This window comes from Tauraco erythrolophus, chromosome 7 (genome assembly GCF_009769465.1).
Source record: "Tauraco erythrolophus isolate bTauEry1 chromosome 7, bTauEry1.pri, whole genome shotgun sequence".
Classification (NCBI taxonomy): Eukaryota; Metazoa; Chordata; class Aves; order Musophagiformes; family Musophagidae; genus Tauraco; species Tauraco erythrolophus.
In genome coordinates this window covers 44,254,083-44,274,754 of record NC_141471.1, presented here as the reverse complement: position 1 = coordinate 44,274,754, position 20,672 = coordinate 44,254,083, and the positions used below count along the sequence as shown (strand labels likewise).

General features: G+C 38.5%; 1 protein-coding gene across 1 annotated transcript in view; it reads left to right on the top strand.

Annotated features, from left to right (window-relative positions):
- NEK10 (NIMA related kinase 10) overlaps window positions 1-20,672 on the top strand; it is a 100,452-nt gene that overhangs the window by 23,778 nt on the left and 56,002 nt on the right. Inside the window, 1 exon segment of the mRNA XM_086615156.1 lies at window positions 12,306-12,381. Coding sequence (XP_086471282.1) covers window positions 12,306-12,381 — 76 coding nt within the window.

The following is a 20,672-nucleotide window of genomic DNA, read 5'->3' as shown; positions in this document are numbered from 1 at the left end:
TAGAATTTTTGCAGCTATGTATGTGTCGTGGGTTAGGCCGCTCCGGCAACTAAACCCTACACAGCCCCTCTCTCACCCTCCCCCACCCCCAGGGATGAGGGAAAGAATCAAAGAGGATAAAGAAAAGAGACCTGTGGGTTGAGATAAGAACAGTTTACTACTACCGCTACCAATGTATATGTATGGATATGCACAAGGATAAACATATACAAACGAGTGATGTGCGGTGTAATTGCTCACCACCCCTTGACCGAGGCGCATCTCGTTACGAAGCTGCAATCCCGAAACAGATAAATCCTGATACCGCAATCCCGGATGAACAGGAGGCCCCGAAATAGAGAGCGAGAGAGAGAGAAAGCTCTCAGCCCGAAAGTGAGAGTCCCGGAAGGGCAAAAGCCCTTCTTTCCGGCTGACCCTCACTTTTGTACTGGGCATGACGCTGGATGGTATGGAATACTAATTGGCCAGTTTGGCCCTCAATCTTAAGTTCAGGTACAAATTGTAAGGAGAGTTGTGGACCCCTTGTCCCGGCTGTGCTCCCCCCTTATCCTGTTGTGCTCCTGCACACTGGCAAGAACCCAGCAAGCTGAAAAGTCCTTGAGACCTCAGTGCCAACTATAAACATCAGCTTGCTGTCAACATTCTTCTCAGAGCGAGCCTCTGAGTAAAACCAAAGCACGGAGCTCTTCTAGCTGCTAAAAAGAAGAGCTAACTCTGTCCCAGCTAAAACCAGGACAGTATGTCAAACGTGAGAGGAGATGATTTAGCCCTAAAAAAATTAAACTATAGTTATGCTTCGAGGCCTGTTTTTATTTAAATCAGCATGAATATAGAGATAACCAGATTAGATAACGAGTGCTAATGAACATATGAAGTACAACAGCCATTGGTTCTATTCCAGTTATATACTGGAATATGGTCTATACCATGCAGTTACTGGAATGGTCTATACCATGCAGTTATTTAGTACCCATCAGTTGTTCCCAGTGATTAGCTACAGTGAGGTGGTCTTTGCCTAAGACTGTAGTAGTCAATATTCTTGATGTATGCTTCTATAATCTCCACGGTGTGCAGGAAGGAGCCTAGGCAGGTTTCAGTATAGGCTTTGAAAGCAGTACATGTGTGAGCAGTACTCCGAAGTATGACAGAGTTTTACTCTGAGTGAATTACTACAGATTGGTACACCAGCAAGCCTTACAGGCAATTCAGATACTGTAGTTTTTAAAGTTCTTAAAGAACTACTGCATGCTTTCTTACTGCTCATGACACAGAACTAAATAAACAATTTGAATACTGCAGAATAGTTACGAGAAGTCTTAATGCAAAATCAATCTCTCTTCTTTAAAAATAGCAGGGAAATGTAGACACATGCACACACCCAACCACAGAACACTCAGCTGTAGTAGGCAAATATATTTAACAACTGTTGTTTTGTAGTAAATATTTATACATGATGATGTACATACAATTTAATAATAAATGAATTTAAGTATGTGCTAAAAAATTCTGATTCTTAGTAATGATGTAATTTTGAAAAAACATGATTTAATGGAGCATTTTTCCCTGAGTGATGAAAATAAATATTCAGAATATTGTTTTAAAGTATGAGATAATTGTATTTTATATCAACATACTGCCACTGAGGGGCACTCTTGTCTTGATTTAACATCTTTCTTTGCCTTACCTCTGGCCCAATCTAAATATAAAGAACTGTAAATGTACTTTCAAATGTAAGCTCAAAATTGTTCTTGAAAAACATTTATATTTCTGTCAAAGATATACAGGAGTTGAGGAAAATTGTAAGAACTGAAACTTATTTTGAGCGTTTCTACAGTGATTGGTTTGAAACTATTGCAATATTTAAGCAAACACTTTATTTACTACTTTAATTAATACCAATGCACATTGAATTTTCGGAGAGTTGAGTACCTTTTTTCTATTATTTCTGAATTTTACTGAGCCTTGCTGTTTTACAACCTTAACAAAATAAAGAATAATTTACTTTCCTTCCAATGATAGTAAATATGTACTGTATTGGTGTATGCTGTGGTATTATGCCTAACTCATACAGTCCATGTATTCTAAAGACAGGAGCATTTGCAATCTAGATAATTATGTCTCAATATTTGTGGATAAGTATACTACCCATTTGAGAATTTCAAGTGGTTTTAGATGGAAGTTAATACAAAATGTTAGGTGAAGTTGGAAGCATATGCTCAAATATTGAGAAGTCTTAAATCTGCCTTTGCAGTGAATTTAACCTGACACTTCTGTAAAAGAAGAGGGTCTGTTCTAAGATCTACTCAGAACTGTAGTTCTGTGTTTACAAGCTGCACAGTCATCCTAAAGAGAGACAGTTCAATTTTCTGGAGTCTTTCAAATCTCAAAACTGTCCCAAACTTGTCTCTGTCTAACTAGCATAATGTTCCTGTGGACTATCCCTGAAGCAGTGTTGTGCGACTATCTAATTAAGATGTGACCTCCGATGGTCGAAATTATTTTGCTTCATAAAAGAAGTTTGTATATCTTATAACGCTGCTCTTTTTTCTTTTCCGCAATCAGTCCTTCTGGAAATAGTAACTCTTGTTAATCTTTTGCTGTGAGAATCTGCAGGCCGACAATGTAACAAGGCAGCTTACTCCTCTGTAACTAACATTCTTCAAATATGTTGTCTTTAGAGAGATGCCTTAGTTTCCGACTCTCATGGTCGATTTTGAGTAAAAAAGAAAAAGAATTAAGTCAGCAATACACTGGAGTAAAGTGCTTCTATAGGCTAAGACTTTCATTCTGTATTGTGTATGACTGTGCAGCAAACTGAACAATGAACTGCTTTAAGAAAGTTCTAGGGCACACAGGTAGGCATTTCTCAGCACGTGTGTGAGAACTGAGCCACTCACATTTCAAATCCTTTGAAGACCTCTAATACAGTTTGAGTTTATGCTGGTTGAAAAGGAAAGGAGTGCATAGTGTGGGAGACATTCCCACCTTGCTGTCAGCCCGGAAAAAAATAAACCTGCTCAAGAATTATGCTTACTTGTCCTGGATTCATGGAGAAATTGCTACATGCAGGTGGCCCTTGTAGCACAATTCCAGCAGAACTTGGTAGGCAGGAACCTGTGGTGAAAGGTGGCTGAAAACTAGAATTCATACAGGCAGAGAGCAGGCGGCCTTTTCTAGAGATGGTCTCTGAATATCTTCTTTGTAGGGTTTACTGAAAGAAGAATACCTGAGGTAATAGAATCATAGAATGGTTAGGGTTGGAAGGGGCCTCAAAGATCATCTAGTTCCAACCCCTCTGCCATGGGCAGGGACACCCTCCAACAGATTATGTTGCTCAAAGCCTCATCCAACCTGGCCTTGAACACTTCCAGGGATGGGGCATTAACAACTCCTCTGGGCAACCTGTTCCAGTGCCTCACCGCCCTCAGAGTGAAAAGATTCTTCCTTATATCTAATCTAAATCTACCCTCTTTCAGTTTAAAACCATTACCCCTTGTCTTATCACTATATACCCTTGTAAAAAGTTCATCTCTAGCTTTCCTGTAGGCCCCTTTTAGGTACAAGAACGCTGCTATAAGATCACCCCAGAGCCTTCTCTTCTCCAGGCTGAACAGCCCCAACTCTCTCAGCCTGTCTTCATAGAAGAGGTATTCCAGCCCTCGGATCATCTTCGTGGCCCTCCTCTGGACCTGCTGCAGCAGCTCCATGTCCTTCTTGTGTTGGGGACTCCAGAGCTGAACACAGTATTCCAGGTGGGGTCTCAGGAGAGCAGAGTAGAGGGGCAGAATCACCTCCCTTGACCTGCTGGCCACGCTGCTTTGGATGCAGCCCAGGATACGGTTGGCTTTCTGGGCTGCCAGCGCACATTGCTGGCTCATGTTGAGCTTCTCATCAACCAGCACCTCCAAGTAATTCTCCTCTGGGCTGCTCTCAATCCATTCTCCGCCCAGCCTGTACTTGTGCTTGGGATTGCCCCGACCCACTTGCAGGACCTTGCACTTGGCCTCGCTGAACTTAATAGTAGGAAGAATTTTTAAATCTGTATATTCACACTGTATTTTCTTTTTCTTAAATACTGAGTGTAATTGAACACCATCCTTAATCTAGGTCTTTGTTTATTCTTTTGGTTTTAAACTTATGCAAGATGCAAATGAAAGTCCTAAGCTCAGGAAGGGCTTCATTCTTATGTGAAGATTATATAACTGCCTTTGCTTTTCCAAAGACATCTTTTACACACGTCAATTAAATCTGAGTTATCCCCATCTTTTGCAAGCTCTTTTAAGTCATGTGTTGTTGCAAATGGAAACAGACATTTACAATCTGATCCTAGCCAGGCCAGTGGTCATATAAAATCTCTGTTTCAGACTGTAGAGAGCTTTAAAGCATGCTATTGTTATGTAGTCTCTGGAACTGTCCACCCTACTCATTTGTTCTGTTTCATCTCTGACATAAATTTGATAGGAAGGGGGCCATAATTACCTTCTCTTATATGTTGGTACAGAATTTAATCATAACTGGGTGCGCTACAAATGCTATGAAAATATAAATATTAAATCATGCTAACCTGCAATTTCATAAAACATCTCATTCTAAATTGGTAAAAAAGTGTTACTGGAGTTGTGTGTCTGGTCAGGTTGAATGCCTGATTTGTAATTTCTGACGCAAAAGAAATTCTACGCAGGTAGAATTTTAGGCACAGCCTGTATTAAAGTTGTTTTGTATAGGATTTTATAGATTCATTGAACCAATATTATCTGTGGCTCTCAATTTCGTCTGCCCAGCCTTTTTATGAGATATTGAGAAGTTACAGTTTTCTGAATTTAAAATGTTTATCTCCTTTATTGCAGCTGTATTTTGTTTCTAGCACAGCATATTTCTGTTTGGAGTACCATAGCTGCATCTGTTTGTAGGACAAACAGAAGACTTAGTAGATCATCACTTTTCCTCAGTCATCTAGTTGCAGCAAGGTTTAGATCTTGATGGTCAGAGGGCTGCATGGAATCACTTTGATACCTTTCAAGTCTGAAATCAAGGAGAATTGTGAAGGGTTCCATACACTCTTTTGGATGGCATGCTCTGTTTAATGTTTAGTACACACGATACAATAGCAGCAGAAAGGATGTGTATGGAACAGAAACTTAGAATTATTTAGCAGCAGAATACTAGTTTTGAGACAACTCACCTATCTGTGCTGGATTTATGTGGTGGGGTTTTGGTAGCAGGGGAGAGGCTGCAGAGATAGCCTCTCTAAGGAGATGGGAGAAGCTTCCCTGACTCCATAAAAGTTCGGGATGGTCTCTGGCCAGCATCGAGCCAGACAGCACCTCTGAGAAAGCCGTATTTAAGAAAGGGACAAAGGAACTCAAGCCAGGCAGGACCTGCAGTGAAGAGAGGGGGTAGGCAGAGGGGCCTGGCCATGGCAGCGTGGCTTGGATTGCTCCACAGCGCCCCGCTCCTGGGGCACCAGCTGGGCAGAGTTCATCCTGCTGGGACTGCCAAGGTTTGTCGGGCTAGTCGGGCAAGGCACAGCTGCAGCAGAGAGAGGACTGAAATCTGAGAGAAACAGCTGCACAGACGCCCAGGTCAGTGAAGATGAAGCGGGAGGAGGTGTGCCGGAGCTGAGATTCTCCTGCAGCCTGTGGTGAGACAGCAGAAGGCCCCCCTGCAGCCCATGAGAGAAATTGTGGAGCAGAGATCCACCTGCAATCTGTGGAGAACCCCACACTGGAGCAGAGATGCCTGTGCCCAAAGGAGTTCTTAGAGGACTGTCTCCGTGGGAAGAACGGTGGACCAGAGTTGCATCTGCAGTCTATGGAAAGGATCTCTGCGCTGGATCGAGTGGCTGCACCCTAAGAAGCCGTGACTCTGTAGGAAAAGTCCATACTGGAGCAATCTGGTGGGTAAGGATTACATCCTGCAGGAAGGACTCATTTGGGGAAATTCATGGAGGACAGTCTCCCATGGGAGGGACTCCACGCTGGAGAAGGAGAAGATCATGAGGAGGAAGGAGCAGCAGAAACAGCATGTTAACAAACTGAATTGCAAGCCTCATTCCCTGTCCCCTTGTGCTGCTGGGGTGGCGAGAGGAGGATGTAGAGACGGAAAGAAGGGAGGGATGGGGAAAGGTATTGTTAAGATCTGGCTTCGTTTCTCATTATCCTCTCTGAAGTAACTATTAATGAATTAAATCGATTTGTCCCCAGGCCAGGTCTGTTTTTTTTTCTGGGGTCGTGGTTGGTGAGTGATCCCTCCTTGTGCTTATCTCGACCCTCAGGCCTTTTGTTACTTTTTCCTTCTCTCCGCCCCAAGGAGAGGAAGTGAGCAAGTGGCTGCGTGGTAGCTTAGCTGCCAGCTGGGCTAAACCATGACACTGATACACTTCTCATCATAGCAGGCAGCCATGAAGAGTCAGAATGATGAAGTGAATGAGACTTGAAAAGTTCAAATAGCTACTGGATGCTGGAAGAAAGCTACCTGGTAATTTTTTTGTTCAGAATACTTGCTTGTCAAATGCACTTTTTAAAAGACCTATTGGCTCTTTATTCTGTGCCATGCCCAGAGAATCAGTGGCCATGCGGTAAAGTGGATATAAGTAGTGTCTATTGTGCATTAGTCACTACACTTTGGAGTCACTAGGATCAGTGCTAGTTTGTTTTTTTTTTTTTTTTTTCAGATTATATGTCTCATTTAACCAGTCTTCATTATCAGAATTGCTACCCTTCATACTAAGATTCAAGGAAATGCTTGTAGTACTTCATTTTCAAAGCTTCCATTATAGACTGAGTGGAATTTTCCACTCACTTATGTTCACACTGTAAATCGTTCTGGACAATATTGGTGGATTAATAGCATAATAGCATCTTTCTCTACAAGTCTTAGTTCTAGATGTGGGTCAATGCTAATGTTCTTAGTGCAGAAGTTACAAGATTCACAAAACTGACAGTAGACTGAATTTACGAAGCATTGATATCAGCACACAGAAAGGAGAATGATAGGAGAGCTAGAAAGGTGTATTTGGGACTGATGAGAAATGAATTCTGTTCCCATTCTGTTGAAGAAAGAGTAGAATAAGTTGTACTACTGTTGATTAAATTGCAGATTGTCTTGATTTTAGGATATGCTTTCATGGAAAATAAAGTTCTATTTTTATCTTCCAGATCACTGTAACTCAGTAAGTTGATGACAAACTTGCTTGATTTTGGTTGCAAACTTACTGAAGAGAAGCAAAGTGATTTTGTCTCATCCTAAACCTTTCAAGGTAGCAGAAGAAACTGTTCAATCTGGCCTGAGTAGGTCTGAAATTCACATATGTGGTGAATTTGATATTCCAGTCATCCTCCTTTTTTGATTTGCTTTTAGTCTTTGTGTGCATATTTGATTTTTAGGAAAAATTAATGGCATTTTCAAGTAGGATTCAAATATAAATTAAGGCAGCATATATGCAAGTATGAGATCAGTGTTGTTAAGATGTAGTGTCTGGAAAATTTTCCTCTTGTTTTTACTGCAGAAGATCAATCTACTAGGTGAAATCTTGAGAAAATAAAATGGCAAATGAAAAAACAGATTTTGTCAAGAAAAAGAGAAAAAAAAAACATTGCAGGTACCTAAAATGCTCATTTAAAGACACTGCTAAGATTTAGAAAGTTTTTGTGATTCAGCTATTATGAAAGTTGAAGAGATCATTCTGTAGGAGGTTAAGATACTAGTCAAGTCAGCCTACTTGTTTTTTCATAGTTCTCTCTTCCCTTCACACCTTCTTCCTTGGCATGTTAATGTTTTCTGAAACAATCTTACTTCATTATCACGCTGCTACCCTAAACACAATGTAAACAAGTGAAAACAAGTGAAGAAGGGTGTTTCAGAATCTAAAGGATTATGACTGCATAATTTTGTGTTAATTTTTCTTTCTGTTTGAGGACTGTCTTGCACGGTTGCTTGACTATTTTTTATCAAATTAAAACAACTAGTTTTCTAGATTCCTGGTATACATAGGAAAAAACCCTCAAGGCTTAATGTTTACAATCACAGTACAAAATCTAGTCAAATATAACAATACCATGGAGAGATATGACTATTGATAATGAATTGCTGGTGAAATTGCATGTCTAGTAATGGTTTATAAAGATCTATCTAATGGTGAAAGTTTGTTAGGTTTTTTATTGTCTTCGAACAGACTTAAAAATAATCATAGAATCATCAAATAGTTTGAGTTCAAAGGGACCTTGAAGATCATCTAGTTCCAAGCCCCCTGCCATGGGCAGGGACACCTTCCACTAGATCAGGTTGCTCAAAGCCTCATCCAACCTGGCCTTGAACAATTCCAGAGATGGGGAATCCACAACTTCTCTGGGCAACCTGTTCCAGTGCCTCACTACCCTCAGAATGAAGAAGTTCTTCCTTAGATCTAATAAAAATCTCCCCTCTTTCAGTTTAAATCCATTGCCCCTTGTCCTATCACTACATGCCCTTGTAAAAAGTTCCTCTCCAGCTTTCTTGTAGGCCCCCTTTAGGTATTGGAAGGCTGCAATGGGGCTGCTCTTTGTCTTTGATGAATGATGCCAAGCTTCCAACTGTTAGAGAAATGAGCTGTAACGAAATACAGTTGAGGTTGCACAGTAGACAAAGCACCAAAAACTACCATGGAAATTTTGTTTCAGAAAACTTGTTTGCTGGATTGGTGTACCTACCATTCCACTCATTTTACAAACTCTCATGGACTAGAATGGTACAATAAGTTGTACTGGTGATATGCATGTAATTCACATGAACCTGAAAAAATTATAATAGTGTTTAAAACTGGAAAAAGTATCATTTTTCAAAAATGACATGTGCAGATGAAATCAGCCATTATCTTGCAGCAACAGATAACTCGTTTTTTTGGGTAGGTAAATGGTTCTTTCCACTGGTGCCATTAAAGCTCCAAGCCTGCTTCCTCATGGAAATGTGTCAACCACTAGCATTTTGTTTTGTCTTCAGCTGTACTACAAAATAACCATTGTTTGTTTTGGTTTTGATCCAAAAGAGGTAATTACTACTTTTCAGGAAGGTGGGACAGTCTTAACAGTCAAAATGAGGGAGGTTTTTGTTATTCTGGGGGGATGAGGGAGTTGCCTCTCTAATGCCAATTTTATTCCTGCATTGCAAGACTATGGAGGGCAACAAAAATCCTTTGAAGTGGCAGACAGTTCAATGATTTTAGGCCTGTGATATTAGATCTGGGACTAGATTAAAGCAGTGTGAAACTAGCCTAGAAAAAGAGTGAGCTAAACTCATCAAGGCACAAGTGCCAGATGAGCTGGTTTCCAGAGACAGTGCAGAAGAGGGATAGGACTGGTCTTTTTTATGGCAGAGGGTTACTAGCTCATCTTTCTCATAGAATCTTGCTCAGAATCACTCAGATGGGTTTGTAATTTCCCCTTTGGATGGGCTGATGCAGCATGCATTTCTGCATCCTGATGTTAGTGGGGGCTGGATGGCCTGACTGCCCCCTCCCTCTCTTCCTTCTGTTTTATGCTCTCTTTTTGCCTCTGCTCGTACCAGCCTTTGTTTTGGTTCATCTAATTTACTGGCTTACAAAGCGTTCACTGGCCTTCTCAGTATGATTCTCTAAGAGGTTTTCTTTTCTATTTTTCTCTGGCCACCTTTATTCTACTGATATTTATCATGATATTGTCAGTGTTGATATAATTCCTTCCAGCAAGTACTCACAACGTTTCTGTTAATTGGTAGGTTGCTTTTTTGTGGAAGTGAGAATGGAAGCTGTAGGAAAATATTCGGAAGCCGTAAGTTTTGTATTTCGTTCTGAAATTGGGGAGATTTGTGATCAAATGCACCTGCATTCACACAGATATGTGTGAATTAGGTCTAGCTTCTGAGGATGGACCTATTCCTGTATTTAAGAAGTATATCTTAATGCTTGGTGTACCACTGGATGAATTAACTGTAGTAAATCGAGATGGTTCAGGAAGGATACTTTCTTTAATAAGTAGGATTTTGAATTTCAGGAGTGACTGATAAAATCATAACATAAGAATCACTAGATCAGATCAAAGATTTATGTAGGTCTCCATGCTAAAAGCTGACACTTGGGTAAAGTTCATAAAAAGTTGAGCAAGTGTTGAGTAATCTTGCTCTCACAATTCCCTACCAGCTTCTGAAAGACATACTGCTATGATGTGAAGCTCTTTCAGGAAATCACCAGATACGAATTGTTGCAATGGGTCCTCATTAATCAAGCCTCAGTTCACAGCTGAAACAATGAACACCAGTTATTAGGGGTCATCTTTATATTTTGTCAGGTCTTCATTTAATGCTATGGGCAGCAGGCCTTGTGCAGTTCTCAGAAATGATTGCATTTGTTTGTAAGTTATTGTGGGAACTTTTGGCATCACATACCAAATAAAGAATCCTGAGGTATTAAAAGTTATAGACCAATTTGTAAGCTGCAGACCGAAGCAATTTCACTAGTTCAATTAAGTTCAACATTTGCCAATTCCTTTTCATTCCATTCTATATTATGGACTCGAAAAAGCTAAGAAAAAACATTTATGTTTAATGTAAAGCTGATTTGTCCTGTGCTTTACATTCCTTAGCTTTGGCAGCACCAGTTGTATTTAGGAGCTTCTTGCTGATGTCAAGACGGTTTAGCAGAATTTGGAAAAAGTTTTTGCCTGTGAAATGAGGTTTTTTCCTTCTGTTTCTGAGGACCTGAGCCTAAAAGGAAGGGAACAGATTTACTCCATTGGCTGATTTTTCACTTGCTTTCTTTTTTCTAGACAATCACTAATGTTGTATTAAAGTAACTACTTCTTCCGGATCAGAGATGTCCAGCTCTCCTCTTTTCTTTCCTAAATCTTTCAAGCACCAAGAACTGAATTTATTGATTGATGTAATGTCTTAATACTCTCTCTTCGTAAAATATTATGCGCAGTATTCCAGAGGAGGGAATTTAGAATGATTCACCCCAATTAATTCAGGGAAGTATCAACACTGCAAAAACCTCTGGTCCTTTTGGGATTAGTATTCCCTGGAGTGAACTGCCTGAGCACTGTCTTAACTCAAGGGCAAAGGGAGGACTCTCAGTGCAGTGATCCTGTTAGTTTAGCATTTTTTCTATTTATATTTTCCAAGCACTGCACAGCTAGTCCTTCTTTGAACACTTTGTTCAAAGAAAAGTGATCTGTGGCCTGGGTACCTACATTTGACTTTCTTATGATAAGCCCTTTCTGAATAAAGAATCTACTCCTTTTCAGACCCTTGAGGCTCACAATGAGCAAGTGCTAACAGAAAATAATTTTTCTTACCTTTGTTTCTTCTGATCTGATATGCAGCTTTTTTTGAGTAGAAACATTTTGAACTGAAATGTTTGTGAACTATCTCACCGTAAAAACAATTGGAATAGGAACGCTATGGGCTCTGTCCGAGTAGAAAAGGAGCCTTAAAATATTTTAAACAAGGCTATTTACCACACAAATCTTCCCAATTCTGAAACAATATTACAATACAAAATGTATAAACAGACTTTAACAAATACAATGATTTTTTTCTTACTTTCTGTGCTTGGATGTAGTAAAATGCAATGTATCTTAGCTGCATTGTTCATTTGACGCAGCAGTACAGTATTGAATTGAAAAAACCGAACTGTTTGCATGGAACTTAGATTAAACATATAATCTCTAAAGACTGTGTGTGACAATTTTGTGAAAGACTACCTGATAATTACACAAAAGGCACTTATATTAACATAATTACATAATTATCTAAATCTACAGCTTTTGTCACAAGATAAGGCTAAGATTCACCATTTTTTCTTACCAAATGCAGTCTTTGAACATGAACTATTCAGGTATTTAACCCCCCTATGCTCCTTTGAAATTAAATTTCTGAGAAATTCTGCCCTTCTCAGCTATTGTAATTTGAAGGAAAGCAAAACAATTACTAACTTCATTACGTTGTTTTTTTTTTTTTCCATTAATTTGGACATTAGGTCACTGCTTATTAGGTATTTACCATTGTCATGCAGTTGATTGTGATATATTAGTAGAAACCTGAAGCTGGTTTGGATTGAAAGCATCAGAGGTGTCTTTATAATATTTTTAAAGCTGATGTGCCTAATTCAAACGTAAGTTGTTGATTAATGCGGAGATAGGAATAGTATGGTCTGGTACTGCAAAATGTAAAAAATAGAAAAACCCTCCAAACTTCCCTTCCACCCTCTCCCAAATTTTCAGCTGTTTTGAACCAGCACTGATTATCATGCAAAGAAGGTCGTTATTGACATGTGAATCTTTATTTCTTTATCGTAGCTGACTTTGGGCTTGCAAAGCAAAAGCAAGAAAACAGCAAACTTGAATCGGTAGTGGGAACCATTCTATACTCATGGTAAGTACTCCTGCATACAGTGTTCAGTCCAATGACTTCCATCTTCGTGGTTACTTTTTTGAAACAGACAGGCATGTTACAGTGGAGTAGGGAACTAGGTGCAAGTTACCCACTCACAGGTACTCTGCAGTTGTTTTTTGCCTGCCTATTTTGCTGTTGCCTATTCGTGCATTTGGTGGTTGCTGTGGGTTAAGTTAGTGCAAAAATGAAGTAACTGCAGTTGAGTAGTAACTTCTTCATCTACCTGTATCCAAACAGATAAAGAAATGTGTTTTCAAGCTACAAAAAGATATATGTAAACAATATAAATTAATTTTAATGGTTTTTAATGCAATTGTGCCTTCAGTGTTCAGTTACATTGTGTGTGTGGACAACTTACCTTCTGAAAAATACTTGAAATTGATAACAGTGGATTTGTTTTGCATCAGTCAGCATTTGATTTTAATAATTGAACTGAAAAAATATTTTCTGAAGTTTGAAATTTTAAAGGTGGAAAAACATGACACGCTTTGTTTGCAATTTAAGCTTAGTAAATGCATCAATGACCGCTCTAAAATTTTGCCTTACACAATACAGTATTCAGTCTGCTGAATGAGCCGCAGTTTCCTTTGGCATTGCATTTGTGGGCAAGCCGAAGTGAAGAACCAGATTGCATTAAATAGCGGTACCAATACAGCTACCTCAGTTCCTAGATTACTACTGGCTTGTGTTTTGTTTTCTCAAGAGCATGTAATACAAAGCATTTCCTATCCAAAATGTTCCCCTGAATATGCAAACATTGTATGTAATTCAAAGTATTATATGCATGTCAGATTCTCTCAAACAAAAGTAATTGTAGGCAGGACAGAGTATTGATTTGTGTGTTGCATGATGTATAGATAACAAACTTGCCTGATAGTTGAGGTTACTGTATTGCCAACAAAACTGAGCAAATGTAATCCAGCTAAAAATCTAAATTGTGGAAAGCACAAGCTCAGTATGCGTCTATTAGCAGTTGATGTGTTCTGGGCCTGCTATTTAAGATGAGAATTTGTGTTGACCGAAATGCTAACATCAGAAATCAATGAAGGAATTTCTGATCTGTGCCACAGTTCAGGATGTCTCTCTGCGTTTGCAAAATTACTAGTTAAGCTTTGCCTACCCTAACTACTACTTTATTAAGGAAATATGTTTACAGTATGTTCAGGTGAAGCCTTGCAGATCCAAATATTCCTCCTTCCTGCATAAGCCTGTTCCAGCTTCTTTGCAATACCTTTTTACATACAGCTGCTGTTCCCTCTTTTCAGAGTCATTCTGTTGCTTTTACTCAGTGTCTAGCTTTCTAAGGGCAGAAGTGGGTTTTCTGCTTTTAGGGACTTTCTGGTGCTCTTGTTACCACCACTATAAATTGCCAATTCTAGCTCCTGTAAATAAGGTGACGTTTATTTGGCACAGGGAATAGGAAAAGAAAAGTACAATGAATGATACATAAACGAACCAAAAATGTTGCACAGCATGCAGTCTATACTCTAATGAATTGTTTTCTGTTTTCATCAAAACTTTTAATTTACAAAATATCTGCCAATAAGGAGAAAAACCTGACAGAACATTATATCCTAAATAAAACTGGAAGTGGTTTCATCCTAAATTTCTTTTAAGACCACTGCACTGGCTGGGGCACTGACAGTATCTCTTACAGAAATTTAGAGGCCTTTTGATGTCTGTCATCTTCAATGTTCTTTTCTGCTGTGGTGACCACATTTGATGGCAATATACCTGACAATGCTTAGCCTGTGTGCTTGTAATAAGTAATTAAAAGTTCTAAGCTATCGAGGGAGCTACTGGCGGGTGTCCTGAAGTAAGAGGGAGAGTCAAGAACTCAGGCATTCAGCAGTTGAGTATAATTCATGTTGCCACTTTTGAAATTGTTGCTTGTGATCCCCTAGTGCCAGAATGATAATGATTGACGCTTAATCCCTAGAAATCACTGAATTCTGGAATGGTTTCAAGAGTGAGTACTTGTAATGTGTTAAATATTGAAGTCCCATACCTTGAAGACTAATGCATGTGCTGCTTCTTAGTGAGCAAAAGTAAGGTGATTGCAAGGCTGCCTTGATTATTTCCCTAAACACTCCTGAAGCACAATCAGTGAGTGAAGAACAATCTGCAAGTGATAGTTTGAGTAGTTAAGTGTAGTAAGAGTTTGGTTTAAATAGTTACATGCCATCTTTTTCTGCTCCTCTGAAATAATTGATTTGTTCAGTTATAACTGGGCAGAGAAGCTGTTGATGGGAATTTATTGTGCTCTTTTAAACAAGTTACCTGTGAAGCCTCTGTCAGTTAGATTAGTCTTTAGAAGTGTGAAGTTCCAAACCATGCCCCAGTGGCACTCAGTATCACTAAGTTGTAATTTTCATATTGTATCTATGTTCACTTTTTTCCCCCGTTAGATTCTGTTGCTGATGTCTTCGTGTCTTTTCACATTTTGTAGGAAATTTTTATTTGAGAGTAGTATTCTGTAGATTCAAATATATTTTTTGTTTGTTTTTAATGTTTGCTTATACGTTTGTTATTATTCTCATACCCTGTCTTCATACATGGAAGTTCACATCAGAGCTAGCACTTTGGCAGTTCTTTTTCTATCTTTGTCCAGTTATTTAGATGTAGACATGAGGATAAAATGTCACTTAATATGTTGCAGTCTCTCGGTAAGTGGTCTTTTAGGACTTGTCAGTTCTATTCCACAGCCAAATCATGGAAGCAGTGATCCTTGCCTGTCTGCAGTCAGGAAAGAGAAAAAGTCTACAGTACGGATGTCTTTGTATTTAAAATGTATGCTTGAGTAATATTTAAAATGACAGGATAAAGCATTAAAGTCTTTCCAATGTCATAATAATTGAAGAATGTTAAAAAGGCTTTGCAAACAGCTGAATGCAATGGATGCCACCTTCAAGGTACTTGGCTAGAACTGTGTTTGACACTGGGCTTTTTGATACAAAAACCCATTGACAAGGAATGAGGTGAACTGATTTGAGTGTTTTAACACAAGTCATGAAGCAGAAGTCAGATCCTATAGACTTAATCAGTGCTTGTGCTGGTGTGTTTTTTTTGTGGGGGTTGGTGGGTTTTTTTGGTATGATTTAAGTAGATGTGAAGGCTATAAAATAATCACAATATTGGGAATGCATATCTACCAAGAGCAACAATATTAGTTCCTGCACAAAAAAAAAAAGAAAAGTAAGAAGAGGAAGAGAAAGAGCTGTGAGACAGCATTGTCATTTTAGAGTGGCAGAAATTGCTTTCTTCTGAATTGACAGGATGATCGTTCTGGCTTGTTTGAGATGCAACCCACCCTTCTTGGAGCAGACAATATACTACAGAAACAAAATAATAAATGTCAAAAGTAGTGTCTGATGCTAATTGTTTAAATTTGGTTGTGCAGCATTGTGCAGAGTGGTTCAGATAAAAATGTATCACTATATTTACCAAAGATGTTTGCTTTTGGGGTTGATTGAATCAATTTGCTGATGCAATTTTTTAAAGCTGTGTCATCTTAAAATAATGGCAGACACTGTTTTATATTTATGAGAGGCACTTATACAATTATGCTTTGTAATTGTGGTGGTTTTTAATTTTACTTCATACTAGATTTTATCTTGCTATCATACTAATTAAATTCCTTTTAATTGGTTATGTCGTTGAAAAAAAAATCCAGCAATGTGTATGTTTAGAATACCAAATGTATTAAATGAATGTGTTTACACTTAATACATTAAAAATTGAGGAAAAGACTGCTTTAAACAATCTGTTCCAAGTTAGTGGTGACAGTCTTTATTATCCTGCTTTCTCGAAGACCTTCTCAGAAGAGACACAGCAAATTGTACATGATTATAGAGAATGTTTCCTTTCACGTATACCTGCCATTTCTTTGCTTCACAAAAAAATTGTAACTTATGAAGGGAACATAATGACAACAGATCAAGAGATACAAGTAAAAGTTAGCTGAGTCATGGTTATGATAACTGCTTTTGTAATTGTGTATGTATATAGAAATTTTAGAAAAACTCTGGGAAATGAAATAAATTTTGAGATTGGGATGGAATAGAGAATCCCATCATAATTCCTTGATAACTTGACTGATCTTGAAAAGCTGCTGCAAAATTTTGAAGAAGAGCAGACCCCTCAGGTATCATTTAAAAAGTAGGTGAGAATGTTCCACGTTAGTTGGTGAACTAACTTGATCTTTCTGGAAAACTGATACACCAAACAATGTTATGTAAGATTTGGCATTTTGTGTTAAAGTTGAGGTGTTTTCTCTTCGTGGTGTTTTGAGAAAACTCTCATTTTCATTGTAATTAGAGGTACTATTTGGTACTATTTTACTTGTGTCCTTCATCATCTCTACTGTGGAAGAGAAAATATTCCTCGACCTTAATATCTGTTTATGGACTACACAGTCAGTCTGCATACTGTTATGTTAACCATATTTCTTTTCTATAATTTTTGGTCACTGCTAATATTTATAGCCATATCTTGGGAGAGCACTGCACAAATGATTTCATGCAGAGATGTGCAGTAGCTATTTTTTCTCATTGCTTGTTCTGGTGACATAATATTTTCACTTATTTAAAGAATTTTTGTGTTGGGAAGGGTAATTTAAGATGAGGGAGTGAGTTGTATTTTCATACATACTTAATTTTTAGCCTGCTTTATGATGCCAAGTGATCAAACTGGTCACCATTTTTTTCAGCAGTTCTTTCTTCCTCGAAAAATAGCCTCTGAACCATTTCACCACTTTAAACCAAATTTGAGAGTTTAAGTTCTTTCAATGTTTGTGAAGATTTCGTCATGGGTAGTGAGTAGAGACACAGTTTAATCTTTTTGGTGAGAAAACTGTTTAACCTCAGCTGAAATGTTACCTTCCGAATAAGCTGCAGTTTATGCTGTCATATCAAAGTCGTTTGATGTGTTTAGGTAACCAAGAGAATAGGAAACTGAAGGCACTGTGGGATGAGAGAGAATAGAAAAGTAGTGAAAAACTAGTCTTGTGCTTGTTTTTCCATGCATGGAACAGCCGGCTTCTGGAAAGGATTTGCTGATTTGATTAGAAAGGTAACAGAAGTTGGATAATCCCACAGCATTTTCTTGGAGAAACTGGCTGCTCATAGCTTGGATGGACATGTGCTTCACTGGGTCACAAACTGGCTGGATGGCCAGGTCCAAAAAGTTGTGTAGAATGGAGTTAAATCCAGTTGGCAACTGGTCACAAGTGGTGTTCCCTAGGACTCAGTACTGAGGACAGTTCTGTTTAATATCTTTATCAATGATCTGATCAGATCAATGATCTGGAGGGGATCAAGTGTACCCTCAGTAAGTTTGCAGACAATGCTAAATTGGGCAGGAGTGTTGATCTGCTTGAGGATAGGAAGGTTCTACAGAGGGATGTAGACAGACTGGATTGATGGGCAGGGGCCAATAGTATGAAGTTCAAGAAGGCCAAGTGCCAGGTCCTGCACTTGGGTCACAACAACGCCATGCAATGCTACAGGCCTGGGGAAGAGTGGCTGGAAAGCTGCCTGGCAGAAAAGAACCTGGAGGTATTGATTGACAGCTGACTGAATATGAGCCAGCAGTGTGCCCAGGTGGCCAAGAAGGCCAATAGCATCCTGGTTTGTATCAGAAATAGTATGTCCAGCAGGACTAGGGAAGTGATTGTACTCGGCACTGGTGAGGCTGCACCTGGAATATTGTGTTCAGTTTTGGGCCCTGCACTACAAGAAAGACATTGAGGTGCTAGAACGTGTCCAAAGAAGGCATACGAAGCTGGTGAAGAGTCTAGAGAGCAAGTCTTATGAGGAGTGGCTGAGGGAACTGAGATTGTTTAGCCTGGAGAAAAGGAAGTTGAAGGGACACCTTACTACTCCCTACAACTATCTGAAAGGAGGTTGTAGTGAGGTGGAGGTCAGTCTCCTCCTAAATAACAAGCAATAGAATAAGAGGAAACAGCCTCAAGCTGAACCAGGGGAGGTTTAGATTGGATATTAGGAAAAATTTCTTGACTGAAAGGGTTGTCAAGCATTGGAACAGGCTGCCCAGGGAAGCAATTGAGTCACCATTCCTGGAAGTATTTAAAAGATGTGTAGATGTGGTGCTTGGGGACATGGTTTAGTGGTGGACTTGGCAGTGTTAGGTTAACGGTTGGACTTGATGATCTTCAAGGTCTCTTCCAACCTCAATGATTCTATGAATACTTTCGGTATATTAATACAGCATTTTTATCAGAGGTTATTCTGAAAGTTGATTAATACAAGTATTCACTCGGAGAATGACACATAGCAATGAATGTAATTGTGACAGTGCAGTTGTAGTTTAGGCATAGGTTTATAATAATGCCTGTCAGGAAGAAGTCCCATGCAATTGGCAGTGGAATCCACACGAACAGTATAGCTGAGGACAGGCAGATAACACTGTCTCTATCTGTGTGCCACAGTAAACTCTGCATAGAGCATTATGTTTCGTTATGAACATACCATTACAAAAAAGATAAGTTGGGTGAACTTCAAGAAAGAAGATTGTAAGTAGTTGACAAAGATTGACTTATAAAATGAAGACCAAATGATTTAGCTTTATATAATTTTTATTAAGTAACAAGTTTGACTAAATAACAACCGTCACCTCACATTTGAAATGTACTTAGTACCACATCCGGTATTACATAGCGTTATACATGGGAGTAAAACTGGAAGTGACGTGAAACACAGTAAGAAAGTGTGGAAATACCTGTATTTATCTCTGGAAAAATGTTTCAATGGAATTGTTAGAAGTCCCCACCATAAGACATAAATTAACACTAGACAGGAGAGAATGTAAAAAAAAATTGGACTGAAAGAAAGCAGGCCACTTAGGAAGTGACGTGGACTAGTTCATGCAGATGTTTTTTTTCTATCCTAAGAAAAGAGTTGTTTTACTCACAAAGGCTTAGAAGTAACTTAAAGTCATAGCATAGGTTTTCTTGATGAAATAGAGTGTGAAAACATACAGGTTAGTTTCTATACTTGTTTTCTAACAAGTCAGGGATGCTGATCTGCCCTCTAAAGAGTTACTTTAATGCTTGGGAAAAAAAAAAAAGTAGTAGAGTATGTAATAATTTTATAGACTCCATGATGAATTTAATCTGCTCTCTGAAAAAACAAAGAAGTACTATTCTACTAACATAACAGATCGTAAACCATCAATGTGCTTCTTGGAAATAATTCTTTCTGTATAACTTGTATAACAATTATTTTAATGTATATTAATTATTGTGTTTTTTCCCCTCAATGGCTTAAGACTTTTAATTTATAATCCCTTGGAACAGATAATAATAATAATGAATGAACACTTTTTATTAGAATGAGATTAGTAATTTCCTCAAACTAATTTATGAGCTTGTAAATGTCTTTTAGTCAAATGTTGCTGTTATTTCTTTGCTAGAATTATTCTTTTTTAATTTCTCTTATAAGTAATGTTAAATGAGCTACATTTAGATGAACTGTGTTACTTTGACATCTGAACTGCAGGAACTTGGAATACTTTGGGTATTTTTTTCAGAGTTTTTTTTTTCTATTTCTAAGAAATGCTATAAAGGAGCATTGATGCCTTCTAAATGAACAAGAGGTTCATGTTTGAGTCATCTGCAAGCAGAGCAGCCAGTAGTCTTTCCTTCTGTTTCCTGTCTTGGAAGGAAATGGTCACCATAAGTGACCATATTTTTTGCTTGAGATGCATTGCTAGTCTTATCAGAGTGTTATTTAAAATGGACATTATGGAAGAGTCTGTTTTGAATGAAAGAGAGGAGAGGTAAAAATAAATTATTTGCTGATACTCAAATATAATTTGGAGTTAAACTACCTGTAATTGTGTTACTCACACTGGCAACTGACACTTTCCATACCTAGAGTCCTCAAACTTCTTGGTGATGGCTGGTCATTGCTTACAGGAGTGTCATAAGGAGGTTGAATTTAAGTACTATGATTTCAGACATACGTGTATATATATGCATTTGCTATCTGTTCTGCTGTTGAAAGTTCTTTTCATGGGTTACTACTCAATTTCTAGGCTCTTCACAATTTGAGCTGCACAAGCATCAATGATTTTTATGACTACAGAGATAGTACAGTGCTATCCAGGGAGGTAGGAGTGAATTAGCTATGTGATCCCAACGGCAGACAAATAGTCTGTGTATTTTTATAGAGATCAAGGTACCTGGTTACTAAATTGGGAGGTGCAGGAGTGTGTTGTAAACGTAATATATTGATAGGTTTTGTTGATTA